Here is a 22,520-nt window from a genome sequence, read left to right as displayed (position 1 = left end):
AGGAACGTTCTTCAATGTCTGAGGTTGTAAAACATTTCTATAAAATACATCCGGTGGTACAGAGCATTTATCCTCTGGTTAGTAACATCTGAGCTGAACAGTCCAGCTGTCAGTTCTAGCCCCGTGTTGGTGTGAGCTACCAGCCTTGTCCCTAGCTAGCCGTCCACCCAGCGGTTCGAAAGCTTCGGCGAGTAGATAAAATGGGTACCACTCCTTAGAGAGGGTGGGCACACCAAAGACCCCCCTGGTGGGGGAGGTGTTAGCCGGCGACCAGAATGCTCAGCTTGCGAGATTGAACGCCTAAGAAAAAAATCTCTTTGACTCCGAGAAGCCTGTAATGGGCCGTTCCAGCCAGGTGGTGGCAGTGCGGCGCTGCAAGACCTGGAGAAGCTGACGTCATCTAGCCAAGCTGAATATGCCAACAGAATATGTCTGACCCTGCAGCTGAACAAACCCTCGCTGACTGTGAATGTGTGTGATTTAAAATATATATGTTGTCCTCCCTTACCCCTATAAATCATTGTTAGTCCCGCGTGAATGAGTAACTGTAAATCGCTCAGAGCCAGCAAGCTCTGCAGGATTGAGCGATTAATAAATTGAAAGATTATTATTATTATTATTGTGTTAAGTGGAACAGTTAGTAATCAGTATTCAAAACTGATACTGGTAGCACTACGGCTACTTTGATGCTTCTCTTTCACTACAGAAAGTCCCTGTTACCCCTTTAGGGGACCTACAAAGATAGATATAGACAGACTCCACCATGGATCAAGTCATGATAGGAATCAAGCACAATAAAATACCATTTCATGATATAGCCTGGTAACTGAGAAATGGTCATACACCTCCATCAGGATATAGCTTTTGTGATTCCACAGATCTTCCCACCCCCAAATGAAATCAATAACCAACACTTGTGGGTTAAGAGGTGACATTCTATCCTACTTAGGGAAAATCCACAATACTACCTGCCTGCCAGAAAAAGCATCAGATTTTCCATCAAAATAACTCAACTTGGTCCTGCCAGAAAAGGGTAAAAAAATGTTGGGGATATGAGGGCTTGTTAGATTGTTTTGTCCCAGGACTGTCCTTCTGCCACTGCAACTTTTGACTGTGCTTCATGCCATCTTTCCATCTGTCAACCTCACTTGCCCACTAAGGTAGCTCCTTCCAATCCCCCATACTCTTGCACTCGAATTCAGCCCACACCTATTCCTTCTTCCCAGTCAGCTGGACGCTCATACAATTTTCTCTCCTATCTGCATTCTCTTTCCTTGGGGATGCAGTTAGATACAATATGACCACTACCAGTAGGTGCTGTGTAATTGCTTTTTATATTCTGGGTTGTCACTATTGCATCTTGGCATTTTTTTCCCTCCTTCCTGCCTATTCTGTACCCAGCACTATTTCAGGTTTTTTTCCTTCCCTAGTATCTCCAGACATTACCCCGGACCATGCTACCCTGTTTCCCCGAAAATAAGACCTACCCCAAAAATAAGCCCTAGCAGGATTTCTATGCATTTGTGGTATAAGCCCTAGTGTGTCTTCTTGAGAAAAAATAAATATAAGACAGTGTCTTATTTTCAGGGAAACACAGTATGTATACACAGACCAAGGATCCCAGACCAGTGTTTGAGAGATGCACATCTGAAGGCCACACAAAAGTACCATTCCCTTGGTTAATACCCCTAAATTAAAAAAAAATACAGAGCAGGAAAAAACCACATCAGGGTTCCCCAATGCAGTGCCCACTAAGTGTTTTTTATGAAGTGGGCAGAATCATGTAGGGCTTTTGCTCAGCAAGGCTCCTGACTGGCTGTGCAGATCTTGTTAAATGTGACTTTGGGGGCAGCTGCTACCACAGCACAGGGATCTTTACTGCATGACTGATAAGAACACCTGGTCAGCTGCTACCACAGCACAATAATATTTACAAGGATACTGAAGTTACACTGTGGCAACCATTTTGTTGCTGTGCTCACCACAATGTCAATTTCAAATGTGCCTGCAGGCTCAAAAAGGTTGGGGATCTCTGCTCTACATTTTTTACTTGGATGTGAAGGTGATGTGACTGACGCTTCATCATTAAGAAATTCCTCTAAAATAGCTAAGATCCAGAATCTTTATATTAGGAAAGCATATTTGGATAGGCAGTAAATTAGGAATCCAATTGTGGAGAATAAAACACACCATTACAAGATACAGAATAAAGTTTCTCTATGATTTCTATACATGCTCACAGTAGAAAAACTAGGCACTAGCCCAAACGCTATGAAACAGCTGAAGGGTGAATAACCTTAATCCATTTTGTCTATTCCACACAATTTTATTGGCATTCTTTGCACATCTTAAGTATTGTGTAGTTTATATGTTCAATTAATTGTTCTTTCCAGCTTTAATCACCTGAAGACTAAATACTAGAGAACTGACTTGAAATGTAGCATGGTTCTGCTTTAGAAAATTCCTAAACAGAATACACTAAAAATTGATGGTCAGCTATATCCTCTTTCATATATCACGACGTGAAGTTAGTAGGATCCTTTGGCAAGTTTAATCAAATCCATCTATGTAAATAAAAAGTGTTCTTCCATTATTTTTAACTCCACCATATGCACGAATGTTCTTCATTAATGTACACTATTGCTTGCTTTCAAAAAATTATATGCTAATTTATAGCCAAAAGGTTAGGCTCAAAATAGAAGGTAGTCAAAGGAAAATTGTAGTTGGAAACTAGATACGATTGGCGTTAATCCCCAACTTTTACTTCTTACTGGAGGGAGACAGAATTTTATCACGCACTGTTCATTAGTCAATAAATAAGACCATGAACTTGTGCAGCTTTATTAACAAGGTGAGTACAACATTAGGATCATTTATACCCCTCATCCAATTGTAGATTAAAATCCATAGTAACCACAAATTTATACAGTGACATCAGGCAGTGTGTTTAAGGGCAACAGGGCAATTTGATGTCTTCTATACTGAAACATGCAGAGACTTTTTATGGTACCATTCTTATCCGTTCTACTGCTGGATATGCTCCCTTCTCATATAAGGTTTGAATATTTTCCTGAAATGGTCAGTTGCAATGGATTGTTCTGCTAGACTCCAAACATCATGGGAAGGAGAAATGAGTAACATCATCCAGCAAACATTCATTTGTTTTCTTTGTCAGTAAAATAAGAACCTCTAAATCTGTCTAGCAGTAACTGCTAGCTACTTTTCTAAAGTTAACAGACCATACAGGTTTTGACTACAACAAAAACTTTACCAAAATCATAGGAACTGCATCATAGTACAAACAAAAAAATTTTACATTCCGTATTCCAAGGAAAGTTGGTTACATTTCCAAACACATTACAGATACCTTCAGAGTTATATATTGATTTTTAGTCATTTAAGAAATAATTACATCACTAACATCAATAATATAAACATACCAAAACTAAATGTGATTTAAATACATTTTCCATGTACAAAAAGAAAAGCCTGAAGGTGTCTGTACAGTTTTTTTTCTTTACAATGAACTGCTAATGTATGTACACAATGACAGGAAGGAAATACCATTTTGTGCAGAATAAAATCATCTCAAAATGTTGATATAAAAACCATAGTTAAATGCGTGAGGCACTCCTGAAGCTGGTGGCATTAGCCAAGAGCTCTTTTGGTACAATACCCAATGCTTGAAGAGCTACAGTAGCTGCTGTGGCTTTAGCAAGCTTCTTATTAGGACTGGCAAATGTAGGTTTATGTTCAACTCCATTGACCATCACCTGTTTGAGAGGAGGGGAAAACACAATTGTATAAAATTGTCAGGTAACACTGGTTTCTCCTTTCTTCAGCAAAAAACTACAGCTACACTCCTTCCTACACAACTGCAAAAACAGAATTTGTTCACTTAGCATGAACTGCCATTTTGGATGGTCTAGGGATGGGCAAGTCTGTATTTCTGGGGGAAGCTCCTCCTCCTCTGGTCACAGGCAGCATCTTAGGCTTTTGGTGACTCCAGAGGGAGAGGCTTCCCTCAGCAATTTCCAGACTATCCCCTGTAAAAGCCCCCGCTAGCAGAAGCAAATAATCCGACTGCCTTAAATGACCCCAACAGGCAAAGAACAGGGTAGAGAGATTGTTATCACCAACACTTAAATGTCATAAACCTGTTAAAATCTATGCAAACCATCTTTGCAGAGGCCACCCCAAGATTATCATACCAACCACCCTTTCCAGGGGTACTAAAAATAAAGGTGGGCAGATGTCCCACCTTCATACCACCAAGAACAGAAAAGTGAAAATCAATGAATAAATTTCCCTTTCTCCAGTGGTAGGGGTGAGACAGTCTGTACTTCAGGGATGTAAAAAACATGTTAATTCCAGCTGTTGTGCCTCTTGAGCTATAATTCCCAACTAGGATATCTTTCTGCCAAGGAACAGCATCCACTGAAATGGAGGTTTTAGAACACAAGTGCCAAACACAGGCCGGTAGCCAGGATTTTGTGGCTTGTGGGGCAAAAAAGTTTCTGGTGGGGCTGCCAATATTTTTATGTCAGCTCCAATTCACTCCCAAGTCCGATGACCACCCCTCTCCCTCCCCTCCTACAAGATTTAAAAGGCCCTTCAGCTGATTGTCAGAGAGCACATGGCCCACCAATCAGATGGAGGGCCCTTCAAATCTTGCGGGAGGGAGGGAGAAGGGTCCGCATCATCCCCCACTTCTGAAAAAATCTCTTTTTATTTTTAAAAAACAATCTTTTAAGGAAGGTGGCAGAGCCCCCAATACCCACTGTAGCTACAGGCCAGCCAAGCGAAATCATGAACCTATGATCCCAGCATACAAACAACCCAAAGAAGTTCCCTGTATGTTGTTGAGAAATGGAGAATCCAGTAGTTTTTTTCTGGAGGTACAGAGTCCCTAGATTGATATGGCATATCTATACTGCCCATAATCTATGACACTAATAAAGAGGATGACTCTCATATTGCTAGGAAGATTTGCTAAAAAGAGGCGATCAGTGACTCAGACTTCCCAAAGTCGTAGATGCTAAACACAAAGGGCTAAGAACCCTTAATATCCATGAATCCTGTGATCCTAAGTAAAGTCCATGAGGCAGCCTTTGATGACTGATGCTGGAATCCCCTGCCAGAAAATGGCACAAAGGCAAACCCAAAACTTGGGTGGAGGGCCAGGTTCTCCTGCATATAATGAAAGACTACTATTCCCTTTCAGACCTGCAAGGAAGACTGCGGATGAAGGCAACGGCAAACCATCTCGGCTTCTCACCTGCCTTGAAAGCCCCTTGGTAGGGTCACCATAAGGCAACTGCAACTTAACAGCACTTTAGACACACCAGCAAATTCCCTTTCACTGTATACAGAACTGAAAACATTTTTTTCTTTTTGTTTATTAACAAAACATCAATCCATAATTTAAAGATACAGTAGAGTTCTATAAAATGTATTATTAGGCAACACTTCATGTTCTGTTAAGTAGTCTATAACTGGATACCAAATGGCAATAAAATTTTCTTCTTGTCTTGCAGTCTACATCATAAACTGATTATGAGCTGTGAATTGTTGGCATTTTGGTATCTTTCCAATAATATGCTTAAAACTGTTCTAGCAACCAAAAGTAGGTTTCAAAACAAAACATTTGTTTTGGCACTATACGCATTGTGTCCCAATAGTTTGATAATACCATCTCTACAGTAAAAGATAAAGAACATTTAGTAATAGATTCTCTTTTAAAATCTGTCATCAAAATGAGTTGATGTAGGAACACCCCCACCATCAATGGATAAAATCAGCTATGGAGCCAACAATTCAACAACGGGGATCTATAGAAGGGTTAACACTATGCAGATTAGCTGGAGTCTTATACCATCTAGCCATTATTTTATATGATTGAAAGCGAACATCAAATATTTTTGACATATTAGTAGGGGAAGCCAATATTTTCCCCCACACTTCACTAGACAATAGTGAAACATTCTATATGCCATTTTTTGGATAATTTGTTAGTTTCCGTGTGTCTAGGTCTAACAAGATTTTATACATTTTAGACAGTAAACCTGTAGTATATACTAGACAAGTTTTTAAGATCACTTCAAATGCAGTCAGAGGTCCAGAAAGGGAATTTGTATCTGTTGAGAGGATAGAACATGTTGGAGTTGCATATATCTATACCCCCAATTTTCCTTCCAATTACGATTTGGTTAGAGGAGTTTTATTATCTACTAAATCTTTCAAACTTGAAAGCAGCATATTCAAGTCCTGGAGGGAACCATTTTTGATTTATAAATGTAGACCATGGAGAAATGTCCTGCATCAAACGTTTTCTATATCTATCCCAAATTATGATGTTGTTGTTCAGTCGCTCAGTCAAGTCCGACTCTTCGCGACCCCATGGACCAGATCCCGCCAGGCCCTCCTGTCTTCTGCCGTCCTCTGAAGTTGGCTCAATTTCATGTTCGTTGCATCAATGACACTGTCTAAACATCTCATCCTTTGCCGTCCCCATCTTCTTTGACCTTCAATCTTTCCCAGCATCAGGGTCTTCTCCAGTGAGTGCTCCCTTCTCATTGGGTGGCCAAAGTATTTGAGCTTCAGTTTCATTATCTGGCCTTCCAGGGAACAGTCAGGGTTGATTTCTTTTAGGATGGACTGATTTGATCTTCTTGCAGTCCAAGGGACTCTCGAGAGTCTTCTCCAGCACCATAGTTCAAAAGAATCTATTCTTCGGCGTACTTTTGTTGGCAGGCTGATGTCTCTACTTTTTATCATGCTGTTTAGGTTCGCCATCGCTTTCCTCCCAAGTAGCAGGCGTCTTTTAATTTCATGGCTGCTGGCACAGTCTGCGGTGATCTGGGATCCCAGGAACGTGAAGTCTGTCACTACTTCCACGACTTCCCCTTCTATTTGCCAAGGAGTGATGGGGCCGGATGCCATGATCTTAGTTTTTTTGATGTTGAGCTTCAAGCCCACTTTTGCGCTCTCCTCTTTTATCCTGAGCAAGAGGCTCTTAAGGTCCTCTTCACTTTCTGCCATTAGAGTGGCATCGTCTGCATATCTGAGGTTGTTTATTCTTTTCCCCAGCACAAATTATGATAGTCGCCTTTAAATAGTGATCCTGGGAATAGATTTGCCCTCTGTCTCTCGGCAAGTTTCATAAAGTTTCTAAAATTGTAAGAGGACATGTAGCCATTTCCTCAATTTTTGCCCAATTAGCCATACAATCAACCTGAAGCAATCGAATAATATTCACAAGGCTAGCTGCCTCATATTAAAGAGCCAAGTCAGGAAAATCTAGTCCACCACTCCTCTGTGGCCATTTTAGTGTGTTAAAACTACTCCGATGAGATTTAGGATTCCAAAAGAAAGTGAAAACATGAAGCAGAGTCAGACCAAAGGCCCATCAAAGGTCTAGCACTATACACCACAAATGGCAGAAACTCTCTAAGGCTCAGGCAGGATTCTTTCACATCTACCACCCTTTCTATTTAAGACAGGAAGGCTGAGAGTGATTCTCTCCAGGACACTCAGAAAACTTCCAGGGAAGAGTCGAAATTCAAACCTGGGATTCCCAGATACTACCTGTAAACTACTACCCCATGCAGGAGAAGCAGGGAAGCCTTTGCACAAGGCAGAAGCTCTACCGAGGAATGACAGCCCATATCGGTGGATACAGAAAAACGAGTGAGTGAACACTGTTGCCTCTAGAATTCCTAGAGTTCCTAGGAATGCAAAAGATGCCTGTAACATGAACAGAGCAGGCCGTCCCCTGTAGGTTTTCACCTGGTTTTCACACCCCAAAGTGATTTGCTTCTTTACAAGTGAAGCCACCTGGGAAAGATTGTAAAGCTGGAACTACTACATGTTTTCAAGCCATGAGCTTGTAATGAACCCAGGCTTTAAAGAGAAGAGCAAACTAGCTTAAAGCAGTTGACTCTACAGAATCCTTAGGACTGTGGGAGTTCTGACCATCTAGGAAGCCATTCGGCTCAGCCTAATTTATTACATAGCAGTTGGGGAATTAACCCTGCACAAGCCTATGATCTGAGAAGTATACAGTCCCTTCCCTTTCTGATCCTTATCTGCTTGAACTAGAATACTCTGAAGAGTCTGATAATTCATTCTTCTCTGACTGGGACATGACTAAGTGATCAGACACTACTAAATCATGATCTAGAAGAGAACGGAGACCTAGGACCTCCCATCGAGGCTGGGATCAGGTTATCCCCCTTCTCCCCACCTCCTGCTGGGAAATTACAAAATAAGACATCACGACTCCTCAATAGAAGTCTTTGCTCTAGTGCCACCAGCCAGTCTGATCCTGCATTTCTTGAGTGGTCATATTTATGGAGCTGCCACCATTCTACCCTGCTGTATATGCCTATACCTTTGCAAACACTACATCACTACTCCCAACTAAGACATTGGGATGGGCCTTTCCCCTACTGAGATATCAAGGACAGGGGAACTCCCTTCCTCTGTACTCACAGATGCAGAATCCAACCCCTCTAACAATTAGGACTTGGAAGGAAGAATGGGCAAAACACCGGCCCCTGAATCCTTCCTTTGAATCATATGGGCTGCACAAGCTGTAGCTTTAAGTGCTCCTGTAAACAGTCCTATGGGAAGGCCAAGTTAATGATGGTTCACCCCAACTGACCTGTGTCTATGCAAGGTGGTGGCGGCAGCCAAAGTCCCCCGCTGTCTGTGGTAGGGAGGAGTCTTTTCCAGGACTGCTTTGTTCTCCCAGTCCACCACTGCATGCCTCTGTGAGGCCACTGCAGGAGCTTCATCACACAACCCACCAGGCCAAAACTGAGAGATGAGTTTACCTCTGTGAGACCACTGCCTGTACTGTTGCTTCTTCTTAAGTACCACTTACAACTCCCAACTAAACAGGAAACGCATTGCTATGAGGCCTTTATCCACAAGCTCTCTATTGCAACACCCTCCATGTTGTAGAGAGGGAAGTGTACTTTGATGAGGCCTTTATCTGAGAGCACTTCGTCACTATACTGTCAGCCAGAGCAGGGAGGGAAGCACTCCTCAGCGAGGCCTTTCACTGTGAGCACTTTTGTTGCTCAACCCACACAGCCAAAGTGGAGAAGAGGGCTCACTTCTGTGAGACTTCTGTCAGAAAACAGCAGACAGACCATGCAGTCTTCAGTAAAAGAGAAAACGCTGTGGTGGTGGGGAAGTTATAACCTGCTGTCTGCTAGCAAACTGGGCTGGAGTGGGGATGTTGAGGGAAGGCCCTCCCATCTGGAGTCACCAAAAGCCATACTGATCCTGCCTGTGACAGTTGGTAATCTTCCCCCAAAGTACAGACTGTTCCACCCAGAAGCAGCATCTTCCCCCAAAGTACAGACTGTTCCACCTCTGTTACCAGAAAAATTGATGCGATTATGTGTTGTATGCGTTTCAGTCTGAGAGATAGCTGTCCTGGGTAAGCTCAAAGAATTCCTCTTCCTCTTACCTGTGAGCCCAAAATCCGATCAGTTAAAAACCCTGTCTGCACAAAGCAAAATATGCTCTTCCAAATGCCAAAATGAATGGTTCTCAAAGTTATCTAGATGATGGCTGCTAAGGTGGTGATAGTTTCCAGTCATCTCCATCACTGTGCATGAACGGCAACCCAGTAGCGGGGAGACACACACATTTAAAAGCAGTACGTGCTAAATTTTAGCGAGCAGATTATACAGCCCAGCTGGTTCTATGACTGCTACTCCTGTATAAATGATGGTCGCAATGCACATTTGACCTCAGGAAGTTGCACACTCATTTACTCTCATTCAGTGCGGCATGGGACTCTGGATTTGATCCAATGGACTGGATCCTATGACTCCCTTCTGCTAAGCAAGGAATCTTGGCCCAAAATAAACAAGTCACTGGCTCCAAACCAATATTCATTTTTATCAAATAAGCCAGAATGTGTAACATTCACTAGCTACTGACTATTTCAGCTCAAGCAGACGCATAATGTGAAGATACGGATTTAGAAATAAAGCCACAGGAAGTTTAACCACCTTCTGGGGTATGTGAAGACAGAAAACAAACAAACCGTTCCCTTACCTTAAAGAGAAAACATTTGCGATGATCAGGCCCATTATCAGTCACCAACACAAATGTAGGAGGTGACCATCTTCTTTTGTTACAGGCCTCCATCAATAATGAAATGGGATGCTTGCCTAAAGGGAAAAAGATTTTGTTTTATAAGGTACGAAAAAACACCAAGACAGATTCAGGTGGGTGGCTGTGTTGGTCTGAAGCAGCAGAACAAAGTTTGAGTCCAGTGATATCTTTAAGACTAGCAAAGTTTAATTCTGGGTATAAGCTTTCATGTGCATACATATCCAGAATTAAACTTTGATGGTTTTAAAGGTGCCAAGGAACACCAAAACTAGTGTAACATAGTTTAAAGATTCACCTGCAAGATCTTTCACTGCACTGAAAGCTCCATGTCTCTTCTGTGTCTTTTCTCCTATTGCAACCAAACCTAAACAAAACACAGAAGTAAATGTTGGTTATGTTCTTCAATTTATCCACTTCTAACATCTACACCAAACATTACATTGAGATCTCTGTACAGAAAGCTGACTTTTGAAAACAGTCCCAAAAAAACAAACAGCAGCACTCTGCAAGAGCACAGCCACATGCTTCAAAGCTTTTCATTTGATGCCATTTCTCATCTTGATTCTAATATCCTGACTTATGTTCCTTTCCTTTTCTCAGATGATTAACAAAGCCACTACTGTGAAATCAGTTATTTTTACATTATGGTCTACAATGTGCTTTCAGCTTGTCCATCCATGACACACTACTACTACAAAAAAAGGCTGAGGTTGTTTTAAAGGTGCTGTAGGTGCTTGCACTAAGGAGAAGACATGGAAAACATGCAAGCCCTAGCATGATTTGCCTGCTCTCCAGCAACTTTTTATTTCAACTATGTTTTTACCCTTTCTATTTCAACTCCCTGAGCCTGACCCCCATCTTTACTACATTTCAATAAGTCTTAAAGTATAAACATTGGCACAGAAATTGAGTTAGAAAAGTCAAATTCAGAAGGCACAGCAAATGGATACAAAAACAGCTTGTTGTGCTTGCACAGTTCCTCCCACCTCTCCCTGTGGCACATGGAGTGCAACAGACCAGCAGGTTTTGGAAGCCCTGAATCAAGCTGCAATTTATCATGATTCAGCATATACAAAAATACATTAAAATGCCGTTAAAATTATCAGTCAATGTGAAATCATACAACTTATATTAAAAGATGGTGAGTCTTCTGATATCGGCTGTCAATTGAACACTGTCCACCGCCTCATGCCCAGCTATAAAGCCTTGGTTGGTGACGCCATTGGTACTGTCGGTGCCAATAATGGTACAGTTGTTGGCACAGCTTGGTAATCAAGCAAAGGCCAGTTGTTGACACAGTTGGTAATCAGGTGGTAATCAGACCAGGGCCATGCGATTGAGGTGGCACCCTACTTAAAAGCCTGGCGGAAGAGCTCCGTTTTGCAGGCCCTGTGAGGTCCCACAGGGCCCTGATGTCTTCTGGGAGCTCATTCCACCAGTGAGGGGCCGCCACAGAGAAGGCCCTGGCCCTCGTTGTAACCAACTTGGCCTCTTTAGGCCCCGGAAGAACCAGGCAATTTTGGGAGCCCGATCTTAGTGCTCACTGGGGTACATATGGGGAGAGGCGGTCCCTCAGGTAAGCAGGTCCCTGGCCATATAGGGCTTTAAAGGTAAGAACCAGCACCTTGAACCATATCCGGTATGCTATAGGCAGCCAGTGCAGGGTTTTTAGGGTAAGCTGGATGTGTTCCCGCATAGGATAACAACAGCAGCCTCGCCGCTGCATTCTTCACCAGCTGCACCTTCCGGATTTGGGACAAGGGCAGCCCCATGTTGAGAGCATTACAGTAATCCAATCTTGAGGTGACCAATGCGAGGATCACTGTTGCTAGGTCATCGCGCTGAAGGAAGGGAACCAATTGTTTAATCAGTCATAGGTGGTAAAAGGCCGACTTTGCAGTGGCTGCTACCTGGGCCTCCATCGTTAGGGAGGTATCCAGGAGCACTCCCAAACTCCTAACCTCCGGCGCTGGCACCAATGGCGCCCCATTGAAGGTCGGGAGTGGGATCCATAACCATCTAAATGCAGATGCTGGAGAAAATTAAAGTTTGTTTCCTTTCTAAACTTACAGAGTTTGAAATCCTGGTTTTAAAGTGTGTCCGGGGGGGACGGGGGGACTGAATAATCTTCAATTTGCCCAAGCACTTGCATTCAGAATCAAAGCAAACTGGGGTTTGATTTGAAGCTTCTCAACCATAGAAGCCTTCAATCAAACATAGCACAAGGGGAAGAGAGATGCACGAAATCGTTCCAAGTCTTTGTTTCTCCATTGGCATGGAGCAGGATTTCAAACTCCCTATCTTTTCTTTTCTAAATTTTACAAAAACATATCCTCTTTCTGTTTCTGGTCTTATTGTATACATTTGCTGATCTGCACTCTGTGGCTGAGTGTGGAATGTAAAATATGATGCATAGGTAATCAGAGCACTGAGTGGCTTTCATAGACAGAAAAACAGCAGTTCCCTATCTAGGCATGTCAGCCTTTCAATGCTTTCTGTAAACTGTCACTTGATCTACACTGTGCTTTCAGGTAGACTGGATAGGATTCTACAAACCATGATCAGAATTGTTCATGGAATTGTCTCTGGCCAACTGCTCTGAAACCCTCTGTGCCCCCAGAAAAACTGCTCATGGGGGAGATACAGTTTGAGCTGAAATGGGCCTTCCTGCACATGAATTTCAATAAGCAAAGCAAGTGCTCACACAAGAGCATGGGGGGGACACAATTTTGGTTGATTTCCCCTTCTTGTTGCAGCCCTCCATGCAACATTTCTCTGCGTTCCTGAGGGGCCCCCACCCTCCGAAGCAGCTCTTGGAATGGGAAGGCTGTAGGGGAAAGAGATCCAACTGTATGACTAAAAGAAAACGTTAGAGTTTGAAGTCATTTTTCAAGTTTGCACTGAATAGTGTATATATAATGCCTAGCAGCAACTGCCCAGTACTTTGCAACACTTCCTTTCTCCATTTAGCCCGCATACATTCATTACTTGGGTTGCAGCACATAGTATGTCCAACAAAATACAGATCAAGCTGAGCTGCAACTTGAAAAGTCTTTCTAGTGTGCAGGTATAACAGTCAGAATCGAAGAAAGTATAGTGGTCTGCAAAGAAGTCACAAATCAGCATAGTGATCCATAATAGAATGAAGCTTAATAAACACTAGCCTACCTAATTTGCTGAAAACTCCTAACCTTTTAAAGCAATTTTAGAGGAATACATCAATATTTGGTCATACTTGCCAACTGCTTGCAATGATCCTCTATTACTCCACCTGTGTACCACATCAGACCTTTGTCAGGGTTTACATTCACATTTGGCATTCACAGCACTGAATTAATTGTTTAAGGAGCAACAAACATTTGCAAAGACAAGTCATTTTAGAAGGAAACTAGATAAATTTTGCATCTTTTCTCAATAAAGCTCTGCTAAAGAAAGCAATGTGACCTTCTAGGCCACACACTCAATGAGCAACTGAGTACTGCTCAATCTGTTGACTTGTTTTGCTAACCTATGGAAAGGGACTACACACAGACGTGTCAAACTCATTTCTTACAAGGGCTGAATCTGACATAAATGTTACTTTGTTGGGCCAGGCCGTGTGTGCTCGTTAAAATGTAATGCCAGGAACTGGAGATATAAACATTATAAAGTACACAAGCAAACCCAATTAATTATACTATTTTTTAATCAAAATGCAAACAAAATCAATTGATTCCTAGCAGTGAAAGCCCCAATAAATGTATTTAATCATATACAAGACTCAGTTTTTCCCAAGAGATAACACAAAAGCAGTGGTATTTTATATTTCGATACAAATTAGTTATTTTTTGTATATAAAGCATTTTTAGGAGATGTGTCATTGTCCTAAGTAAATAAGGTAGATTTTCAGCACACACCCCATATGACTAGTCTCAGCAACCAAGCATGACTACAATCTCTCTCTCACTCTCTGTTTCCTCTGTTCCCCTGGTCCTAACTCTCAAGACCTCGAGGAGGCACACCGGACTCCCCCTCCACCCCCCCCGTGAGGTGGGCCAGGCTGAGCAAACGGCCACAGGTGACCCAGACAACAGGGTCCTGGCTCAGGAGGGAGGGGGTCTGAAGCTGGCTCTCCCAAATCCCCCTACCCCAATTCTCATTCCTCCTGCATTTCCCACAGAAGCAATGGAGATAACGGAAAAGCTGTTTCAGATACTCCCAGGGGGCACTTTTTGTTCTCCTGTGACCCCTTTTCCCTCACAGGCTGAGAAGGGAAGTCACTGTCCCCCACCTGGGTCAATACTCACTTTGCCTCTGGGCTCTGCAGCCGTTCAGACGTGCAGCGGCAACATCAGCACCCCTTTTTCCTGTCCTTCCTCCACTCACTTCCAAGGCCAGGAGGTCTTTCCCCTCAGAAAGGCATGCACAAGACAGGCCAGTTGCCTCCCAAACCACAAGCCAGCCCTCCTCTCTTCCCCACTGGCCCTGTCCCTTCATCGGCAGACCAGCATTCTTTGCACCTACTCCTGCAAACCCCCTCACAGCCACCCTTTGAAAAAACTTGAAACCAGTTGGTGTGGCAGTGCAGGCTGCTTGGCTCCACCCCTCCCATGTAATGGCTTCACCAATCCTTGCTGAACTGCGGTCGGAGCAGGTGGGAGGGGGAAAAAACACCACACCTCCGCTTTCTCTACCTTTGCTCAGACACTATTTTACCTCTGCCTCTTAGCCCCACCCCCCAGCAATTTCCTTTCTATTCCTTGACAGCTTCAACCACACATACTTGCCACATACACCCTCCTCCCCCAGAAGCCTCCTGCCTTGCCTTCCCTCCCTCACACCAGTTGCTTATGGGCCGGGGTAAGAGTCTTGGATGGGCTGGATCTAGCCCCTGGGCCATACGTGATACCCCTGGACTACAGGGCCTACTGCATCCTTTGCAATGTAATTCCTTGCACAGCACAAAAAAAAGTCCCCAGACATCGAATCCTTGTGTAGTGAACAAATTATACGTGATGCCTTGACACACATGTGCTTAAATCAGTTCCTTCACCACCTGCAGAGGTGAGTGATCAATGATAACACTGCTCACCACCTGGTATGGAATGGACTGTAAGAGCTACATGAAAGTAGTGGAACGAGGAACTTTATTCCAGATGCTATCCTCTGTAAGCTGGACAGTACTACAGCAGGCAAGTAATCCTCATGCAAAGATCTGCTTACATGTTTGGAACACCTTTGCTGAATGAGGACAATTAGTAAACATTAGTCAAACTCAAACAAAAAAGGCTCACCTTTTCGATCTGTCTTAAAATCAACTAAAATAGGCTCCTTGCTTCCTTCTTTATTTTTCCCCAGGCCTTCTCCTTCTCTCCATCCCATCTTTCTCATTAGTTGGGCGCCCATTCCTCCTCTTACAGGAGCAGCTCTGAGAAACTGATCCTACCCAAAGAAAAAAGTACAAAGAAACACGTCGTTTAGCCCTTTCTTTAAAAAAATAAATCACAGCTTTCAAGAGTTTTACTTTATCAATCAAGTGAAACAAAGACATGTTTTCCCTCATATCTTAAGTCACATTTCATGTGTCAGAAACTTTTTCACAAATGTATATAGAAACAGTTTAAAAGTAAATATTTTAATCCAAAATTGGAAGTTTAAAATAATTTACTGCATTTACCCCTGCACTTATAAAAATAAAAACAAGAATTTAAAATATATTACTTGGTTTCAATTAATATCTACTCTTCTTGTGAAAGCACTGTTAAAGGTAACTGGCAACAGGTGTACCTAGTTATTGAGTAAGATAAAAACACTTAGATATAAAAATTCTGATATTAAGCAGATTTTTTTAAATCCACATTTTCCCCATTTTACACAAACTGTACACTTCATTTGTTCTGAAAATCCCCCTGCGAAAGATCCAAGCATTTCTTTAAAACAGAGAGGAACTTAGCCACAGTTCAATAATAGCATGTAACAACTTTCTTGAATTATCATTAGAGTCGTACTATTAGATGGTGTAAGATTATCAAACAAGTTTAAAGGCATTCTCTTTGCTGTAAAGTTAAAAACTCCTTAAACGTTTACGTACCTAGGCCTCGATGGCCGCAGTGTTGTGAATAGTAGGGCTGGCAATGACCGTGGCAAGGAGGCAGCTACAAGGCAGATTTGGCCCTGAAACAAGTTTCCATATAGAGGGGTGAAAGTTCACAGGCTATTCTGTGAACTATCATCTCTCTTTTCTGCTCCACCCAATGACCCAATGCAACAAACTGCTAGTGTTAAATATACACATCGGTAATGAAAACAGTCATTATTCTCATGTAGTCTTTTGTAAGATACAAAAGTATCAACCTACACATCAAGTAATCCTTTGCTTTCAATGAGGTTTAATTTTCATTTTCTGGAAAAAAGATTGTGAAAGCAAGTGAAGAGGATAAATCAGTCTAATGAGTGATCTACTCTTCATCAGAATTACGACACACACCCTTGGCAATATGAATCGAGCTCCCCGAAACCAAAAGGTAAAATTGCCAGAACACGTGTAACATCAGTTCCACTATAATACCTGTACATCATGCAACTGGGTATTACTTTAGAAAAAGGTGCTCTGATATAAAGAAAACCTGGACTGAGGCAGGCATTACCTCTCTCACTAAAATGTTTTGATTGGTGCAAGCCATGCAGTCTGTATACACAGAGACACATTAGCCAGAAACCAACTGCCTGAAGTTGACACACCTAGAATGGCTTTTACTTACTTCCATTTTTATCCTCCCTCTCTTTTGCAGGAACCTCTCATTAGAAAAAGGCAACCATGCAGAGAATGACACAAACCCCAGACAATGTCACCCAGGATTCCGATTCCTCTTTTGTACCTGCTTTGCAATGATAGAATGTTCATCAATGTCTGCTTCATCACCAATGTGCACCCAGTTCACAAAGACGACACAGACTAATTTTTCTGATGAGTGCTTTTTAAGTTGCAGAAATTTATCATACACTTCCCAAAATAATAGGTGGGGTAAGGGGGGGGAACAGCCTTTTCAGGTTTAAAAGCAAGACACCACCGTCTTAAACCCAGAAAAGGATATATTGAAGTCTGTTAATGTTTTTGCAGTTCAACTTTGAAAAACAAATATAGGAACAGAACATCCCATTTCCTAAATGGTTTCTCAGTTAGCCAGTCATGATTATCATGCTTCTGTATCTTTAAGGGAGAATCCAAAGGAAGCACGGGAGTGGGGGCTTAAGTCCAACTGGGGCCCATAGAGCTTAAGTATTTAAATGCTATTGATTTCAATGGGACTTCGGAATGCCTCACTTCCTCTGGACTGCATCTCATAAATCTACCAAATGCAGCAGAGTTGACACAGCTAGTTTTATTCACTGAATATTTGGTATTCAAATAAGCCTTTGAAGATGAACAAACTATTTCAGAACATTTCCTAACTGCAGCAACATGTGAATGGGTTTGGTGCATCCAGCTGAGAGGATTTTCTGCGTCTTACATGGCAGCTGCCAACACAGAAACTCTTCAGACTGAAACAACATTAGCAAATTTAGGATACGCTTCGGATAGTTATGTGCTATATCCAAAGCTCAGTGAGCGTCACCTGGAAATTGAACAAGTGTTTGAATCGACAGACACACAATACCATTTGGACATTAACTCACAGTGTGATTACGGGAGAAAGCCCTCTCTTTCACTCTGCTCCTAAAGGAACGTTACTCTAACAATAACTCCCAGTTAGCAAGAATGCCTACAAAGTACTACCTGTGTGTCTATACAAAATAGACCAGTACACCAAAGTAGAGTCAAGTATCACTGATCTAAGCAAGATGGAGAATTAGAATATTCTAAATATTTATTAAAGTATACTATAGTGTAATTTTAACAGCAAATATTAGTTTAAAATAATGGAGACCTGTATCTTTATTTTTGTTAGCAATCCAATAGCATTTGAAATATACTCTCATTCCGATATTTACTATGTTGCTTCTCTGGCACTTTTTCTCTGGGAATCATCAGCTCCTCTTATGCCAAGGAAACTAATTTATTTTAGCTCTCCTACCAATAGACAGAGCCAAAGTTTGATGATGCCATTTCCTCTATCTAGGTTTGGGGAAAGTTGATCCACATTAAGTTTACAGGACGAGCAATTACAACCTAATAAACAGCAAGAACTTCTGGAAAGAGGAATCAGCACCAAAAATGAAAGTCCATTGTGATGTCTAGATTGGCACATGAAGGGTTAAGGAACCAAAGAGGTAAGAAATTACAATTTACCAGATTCATTCAATGCCAAGAAGAGCCCACACAAATGGGAACTCCAACAATACCCAATCCTGGGTGCAAGGGTGAATACCTATAAGAAAAACACAGAACAATGGACTACAGTGAGCAGACCATGTCTGCTACTGAGTGTATTTGCATAGCCTATAACAACTGTTATATAAACTTTAGTTATATTGCTGTCTAGCAGACAGACCATCTATTCTGACCCAAATCAGTGTTTCCCAAGATACAGTCACCAGCACTTCTTGTGGGCACATGTAAATAGCTTGCCCATTGAAACTTGATTTTATTAAGCAGAGACAGCCATGGAAAGATGGTGGCCGATAAATGGAAGGGGGAAAGCACAGTTAGAATGAATTCTCTATGCCTGTAGTGTAACAGAACACCAGAGATCACCAAGCACAGGACGGAGGCACTGTTGCCAAATCTGACCTCAAAGAAACCAATATTCTGCACTCAAATTAAGTCATGCATATCTACTTTGAACAATGATTCAGCTCACTGAGTCAGACCATATGTACCTGTTCCACTAACAGCAGCCTTTTCCTCCTGAGCAAGAAACCTTCTTACTGACACAGGAGGCTCTTGCACCAGAAAAAGCCTCACACATCACTAGAAGGTTGCTTGCACCAAAGGAAAACACCCTCCCTAGTGGAACAGATCTGTAGAATTCAACGCACTAAGTTTGGGGGTCTCAGAGCTACTGAAGTGAGAGTTAGGTGAAGAAACTGGGAGCTGTACAAGGCACTTCAGAGTCCTGTATTCTGTATCACTGGATTCCATACCAGCTCACTGCGGTTTCTGAATCTTCAGAGCATGTGTATTCCATTTTCCAAGTTATTTTCTGCAATCAATTGCAGAAATGCTCCTTTAAAAAAAAAATTGACTTTCAAAATACCAAATGCTAGATTCTGTGCTTCTGTAAATGTGTGTATATGGATATGCAAATAAAGCAGTTCTGCCCTAAAATATATTAGCAACAGAAAGCACTTTTGTTACAGACTGAAAGTACTTTTGTGACCGTTCTTAAACCAGCCTGAATTGAAACCATTAATTTAATACATCCCAACTTGTTTTAATTTGCTGGTACAGTAAATATACAGGTTCTGGAAAGCTTTTTTTCCAGATTACAATGAAATGGTCAGAGATCCATCAATTTAAAATTTAAACCTTCCAAGGAAGTCCAGAATTAGCAAGCAGTTTTCACACCTTAATCAAACCGGAAACCTAACAGCCCAGCTTCTAAACGAAATGAAAATGTCTGACCCCCCCCTGCCCCCAATTCCCTTGTCTGTTTTTACAAGGAGATGCTTACTTTGTTGGTGGATCTTGCATTGCTCTCAGGAGGCATTAATATTGGCAGTCATTGACTTCTGAAGTAAGGGAAGATCATTATTATAGTTCAACACCAATGAAGCTCTACCCCCTTCTCCTATAAATTTTTCACCTGGGCACTCACAGCAGCAGGACTCCTGTTCATTGCAGCAATCATGTATGGTCAGCGCAGTCAAGGCCCTCCGGATGAAATCTAGATCCTGAAGGGGGACACAGTACTGGAATAGGGGGAGCTTCAGAAGAGTGCAGCTTTCAGGTCAACTGAATAACTCATACATACAAACACTCTCACATGCTCACCCCCACTTTACCCAAAATCTCTTGAAGAGCTGCCCTTCCTTTCAGAAATACCTTATTTAGCCAGCTGCCCTCTTCCAGGGAAGTGAAATAACATCTTTTCACTTATCCCAGTTGGCAATCAGGGTTGTACAAGAAAATAGTATTTCAGAGCTTCTAGTGGCCCAAACTTTTTTTATTAACATACTACAAGCTTACCTACAAAATTTGGTAATATATAATGTGAAAATTAAACTCAATAAAATCAAAGCTTTACAAAATTATTTTGTGTAATAAATTTGAGACTTAAAAATTAGGTGATGCTTTCTGAAAAAAATTAAATATTTTTTAGATAAAAAAACAAAAAACACATAACTAGGCCAATATCAAAAAGTGCTATTTCAGGCCTATGGTATATCTAGTGGATTATTATTATTTTTACTTTTTCCAGTTGAATGGCAGGCTCATATAAAAAACTGCTTATGAAATTTCAATGAGTTTCAAAAGAGGCTTGCCATGTGGCATGGGAGGGACTACCTTTTGAGAAATAAACCTCCTTCGTGCACAATGGATTAGTTGTATAGTTCTAAAGATCAGGATCTATGTATTCTACAACTTCACTCTCCAGAGGGCCTCCAGTGTGTTACCACAGACTTATGATCAACATGCAAATACACAAAAGCTAAAGGAAGAATGAATGTGTTGCATATGTACTATGAAAAGTTTAATTTTTTTTGCATTTGTGAACCAATTACATCATTGATGATAATGCAAAACAGAAATAAATTCTGACTGAAGCTGTTGTTCCTTTAGGGACACTGTTGAACTGAAGTGTGCGTGCGCACGAAAGCTCATACCTTGAATAAAACTTTGTTGGTCTTAAAGTTGCCCCACTGGACTCTAACTTTGTTCTATTGCTCCAGACCAACACGGCTGCCCACCTGGATCAACCTGATGCCCAAATGTTTTAAATTACATTACTTAAAAAAATCAAACAAATGAAAACAAAACCAAACAACAGATTGCTACTGGTTTTTAAAAGGCAGCTTCCTTTCTACAACATGAAGCGTATTAACAGGCATAGGTAAAGGTAAAGGTTCCCTTGCTCGAAAGCCAGTCGAGTCTGACTCTAGGGTTGTGGTGCTCGTCTCCGTTTCAAAGCCGAAGAGCCAGCGCTGTCCGAAGAAGTTTCCGTGGTCATGTGGCCGGGGCCGGCATGACTAAACACCAAGGTGCACGGAACGCTGTTACCTTCCCACCAAAGTGGTAGCTATTTATCTACTTGCAATTTCTTGCTTTCGAACTGCTAGGTTGGCAGGAGCTGGAACTAGAGACGGGAGCTCACTCAATCATGCGGCAACTCGGGTCTCGAACTGCTGAACTACTGACCTTCCACAGCCTGCAGTTCAGCGTCTTAACCACTTGAGCCACCGCAGCTCCATTAACAGGCATAACCTTCACGTTAACTCCAAATGACTGCTGAATTTCAGTATGTTCTTCCCTCTCAATTTTTAAAATAAAAGGAAATATTTCAAACTTCAAAATGTAGATGCAATATTTCACACCTTAAATAAATTATCAATGCCACTCAAGGTTCTCTCACGAATTCACCACACAGTTGAATTACTATAGTATTTATAAAATGCAAAAGCATCACAATTCTTTGCTCAGAGGGGGGGGGGAAGTGAACTTTTATTGCTTTGGGCAATAGTGAATGAGTCTTATTTTGGTTGTAGTCACTTACAAAGAAATTAAATGCTCAAATCATAAGGATATTTACGGAATTTAAATCCCACTGTAAGCAATGGGACTCACTCCCAAGAATCAGTAACTCCGGAATAATGCCAGTCTAAACCCACTGATTTCAGTAAGATCACACTGGACATAGGATTGTAGCATAAGTGAACTGAACACCAACACTGCTGTAGAAAAGCCTTTTCATTTCAGAGTTTAAAGCAGCACAACTTTCTCTGGCAAAAGGCACCTTCTGCTACATGCATCTGCAGAAGGCTGCTCACACCAGAGGAAGAGGAACAGACCCACAGGATCCAACCCTTTATTCTGCTGTTCTTCTCACAGCGTCTTTATTTGCCTCACTCAACTAGAAACCTGCAAGGAGGAAAGGACAATACATCTCTCTGTAATAAAGGTTTCTGATGAAGAGCCCTCTCAAGATAATACTCAAAAGATATCTAAATAGGACCACTTTCAAACGGCATGTGATCTTCCTGAAATCTTCCTCAAATTGGAGAAACTACAATGTGAGCAACAAGAGGAGGACCACACATTACTGTTTATTAACGCAGAAGCCCTCTGGACTCGGGAAGCATACAAATACAGATGGTGCCAAGCATGATAAAAGAGCATAGTAAACCAACCTCAGAGACTTCAGAGGAGAAATTTTCTACCTAAGAATTCTTTGGTATCCAAGGTGGTACAAACTACATAATATGAACGGGGGGGGGGGGGTACGGGTTAAAATTAAAAATGTTTA

At 41.7% G+C, this 22,520-nt stretch overlaps 1 protein-coding gene across 3 annotated transcripts in view; it reads right to left on the bottom strand.

Moving 5' to 3' along the window:
* Positions 1-3,493: 3,493 nt before the first annotated feature.
* SON (SON DNA binding protein) overlaps positions 3,494-22,520 on the bottom strand; it is a 41,844-nt gene continuing 22,817 nt past the window's right edge. Inside the window, exons 9-12 of one of the 3 annotated variants that reach the window (XM_015424944.1) lie at positions 15,411-15,558; positions 10,433-10,501; positions 10,078-10,193; positions 3,494-3,773 (exon numbers count right to left, since the gene is read on the bottom strand). In XM_015424944.1, the coding sequence (XP_015280430.1) occupies positions 3,615-3,773; positions 10,078-10,193; positions 10,433-10,501; positions 15,411-15,558 (492 nt within the window). In that variant the 3' untranslated portion in view covers positions 3,494-3,614. Of the gene's footprint in view, positions 3,774-10,077; positions 10,194-10,432; positions 10,502-15,410; positions 15,559-19,730; positions 19,789-19,862; positions 19,951-22,520 lie in introns of those variants that run through there. The other 2 variants (XM_015424945.1, XM_015424946.1) reach the window with 2 other exon arrangements.

The sequence above is a fragment of the Gekko japonicus genome, unplaced genomic scaffold (genome assembly GCF_001447785.1).
Source record: "Gekko japonicus isolate JY-2015 unplaced genomic scaffold, Gekko_japonicus_V1.1 scaffold1770, whole genome shotgun sequence".
NCBI lineage: Eukaryota > Metazoa > Chordata > Lepidosauria > Squamata > Gekkonidae > Gekko > Gekko japonicus.
This window is presented reverse-complemented; position numbering and strand designations above follow the sequence as displayed.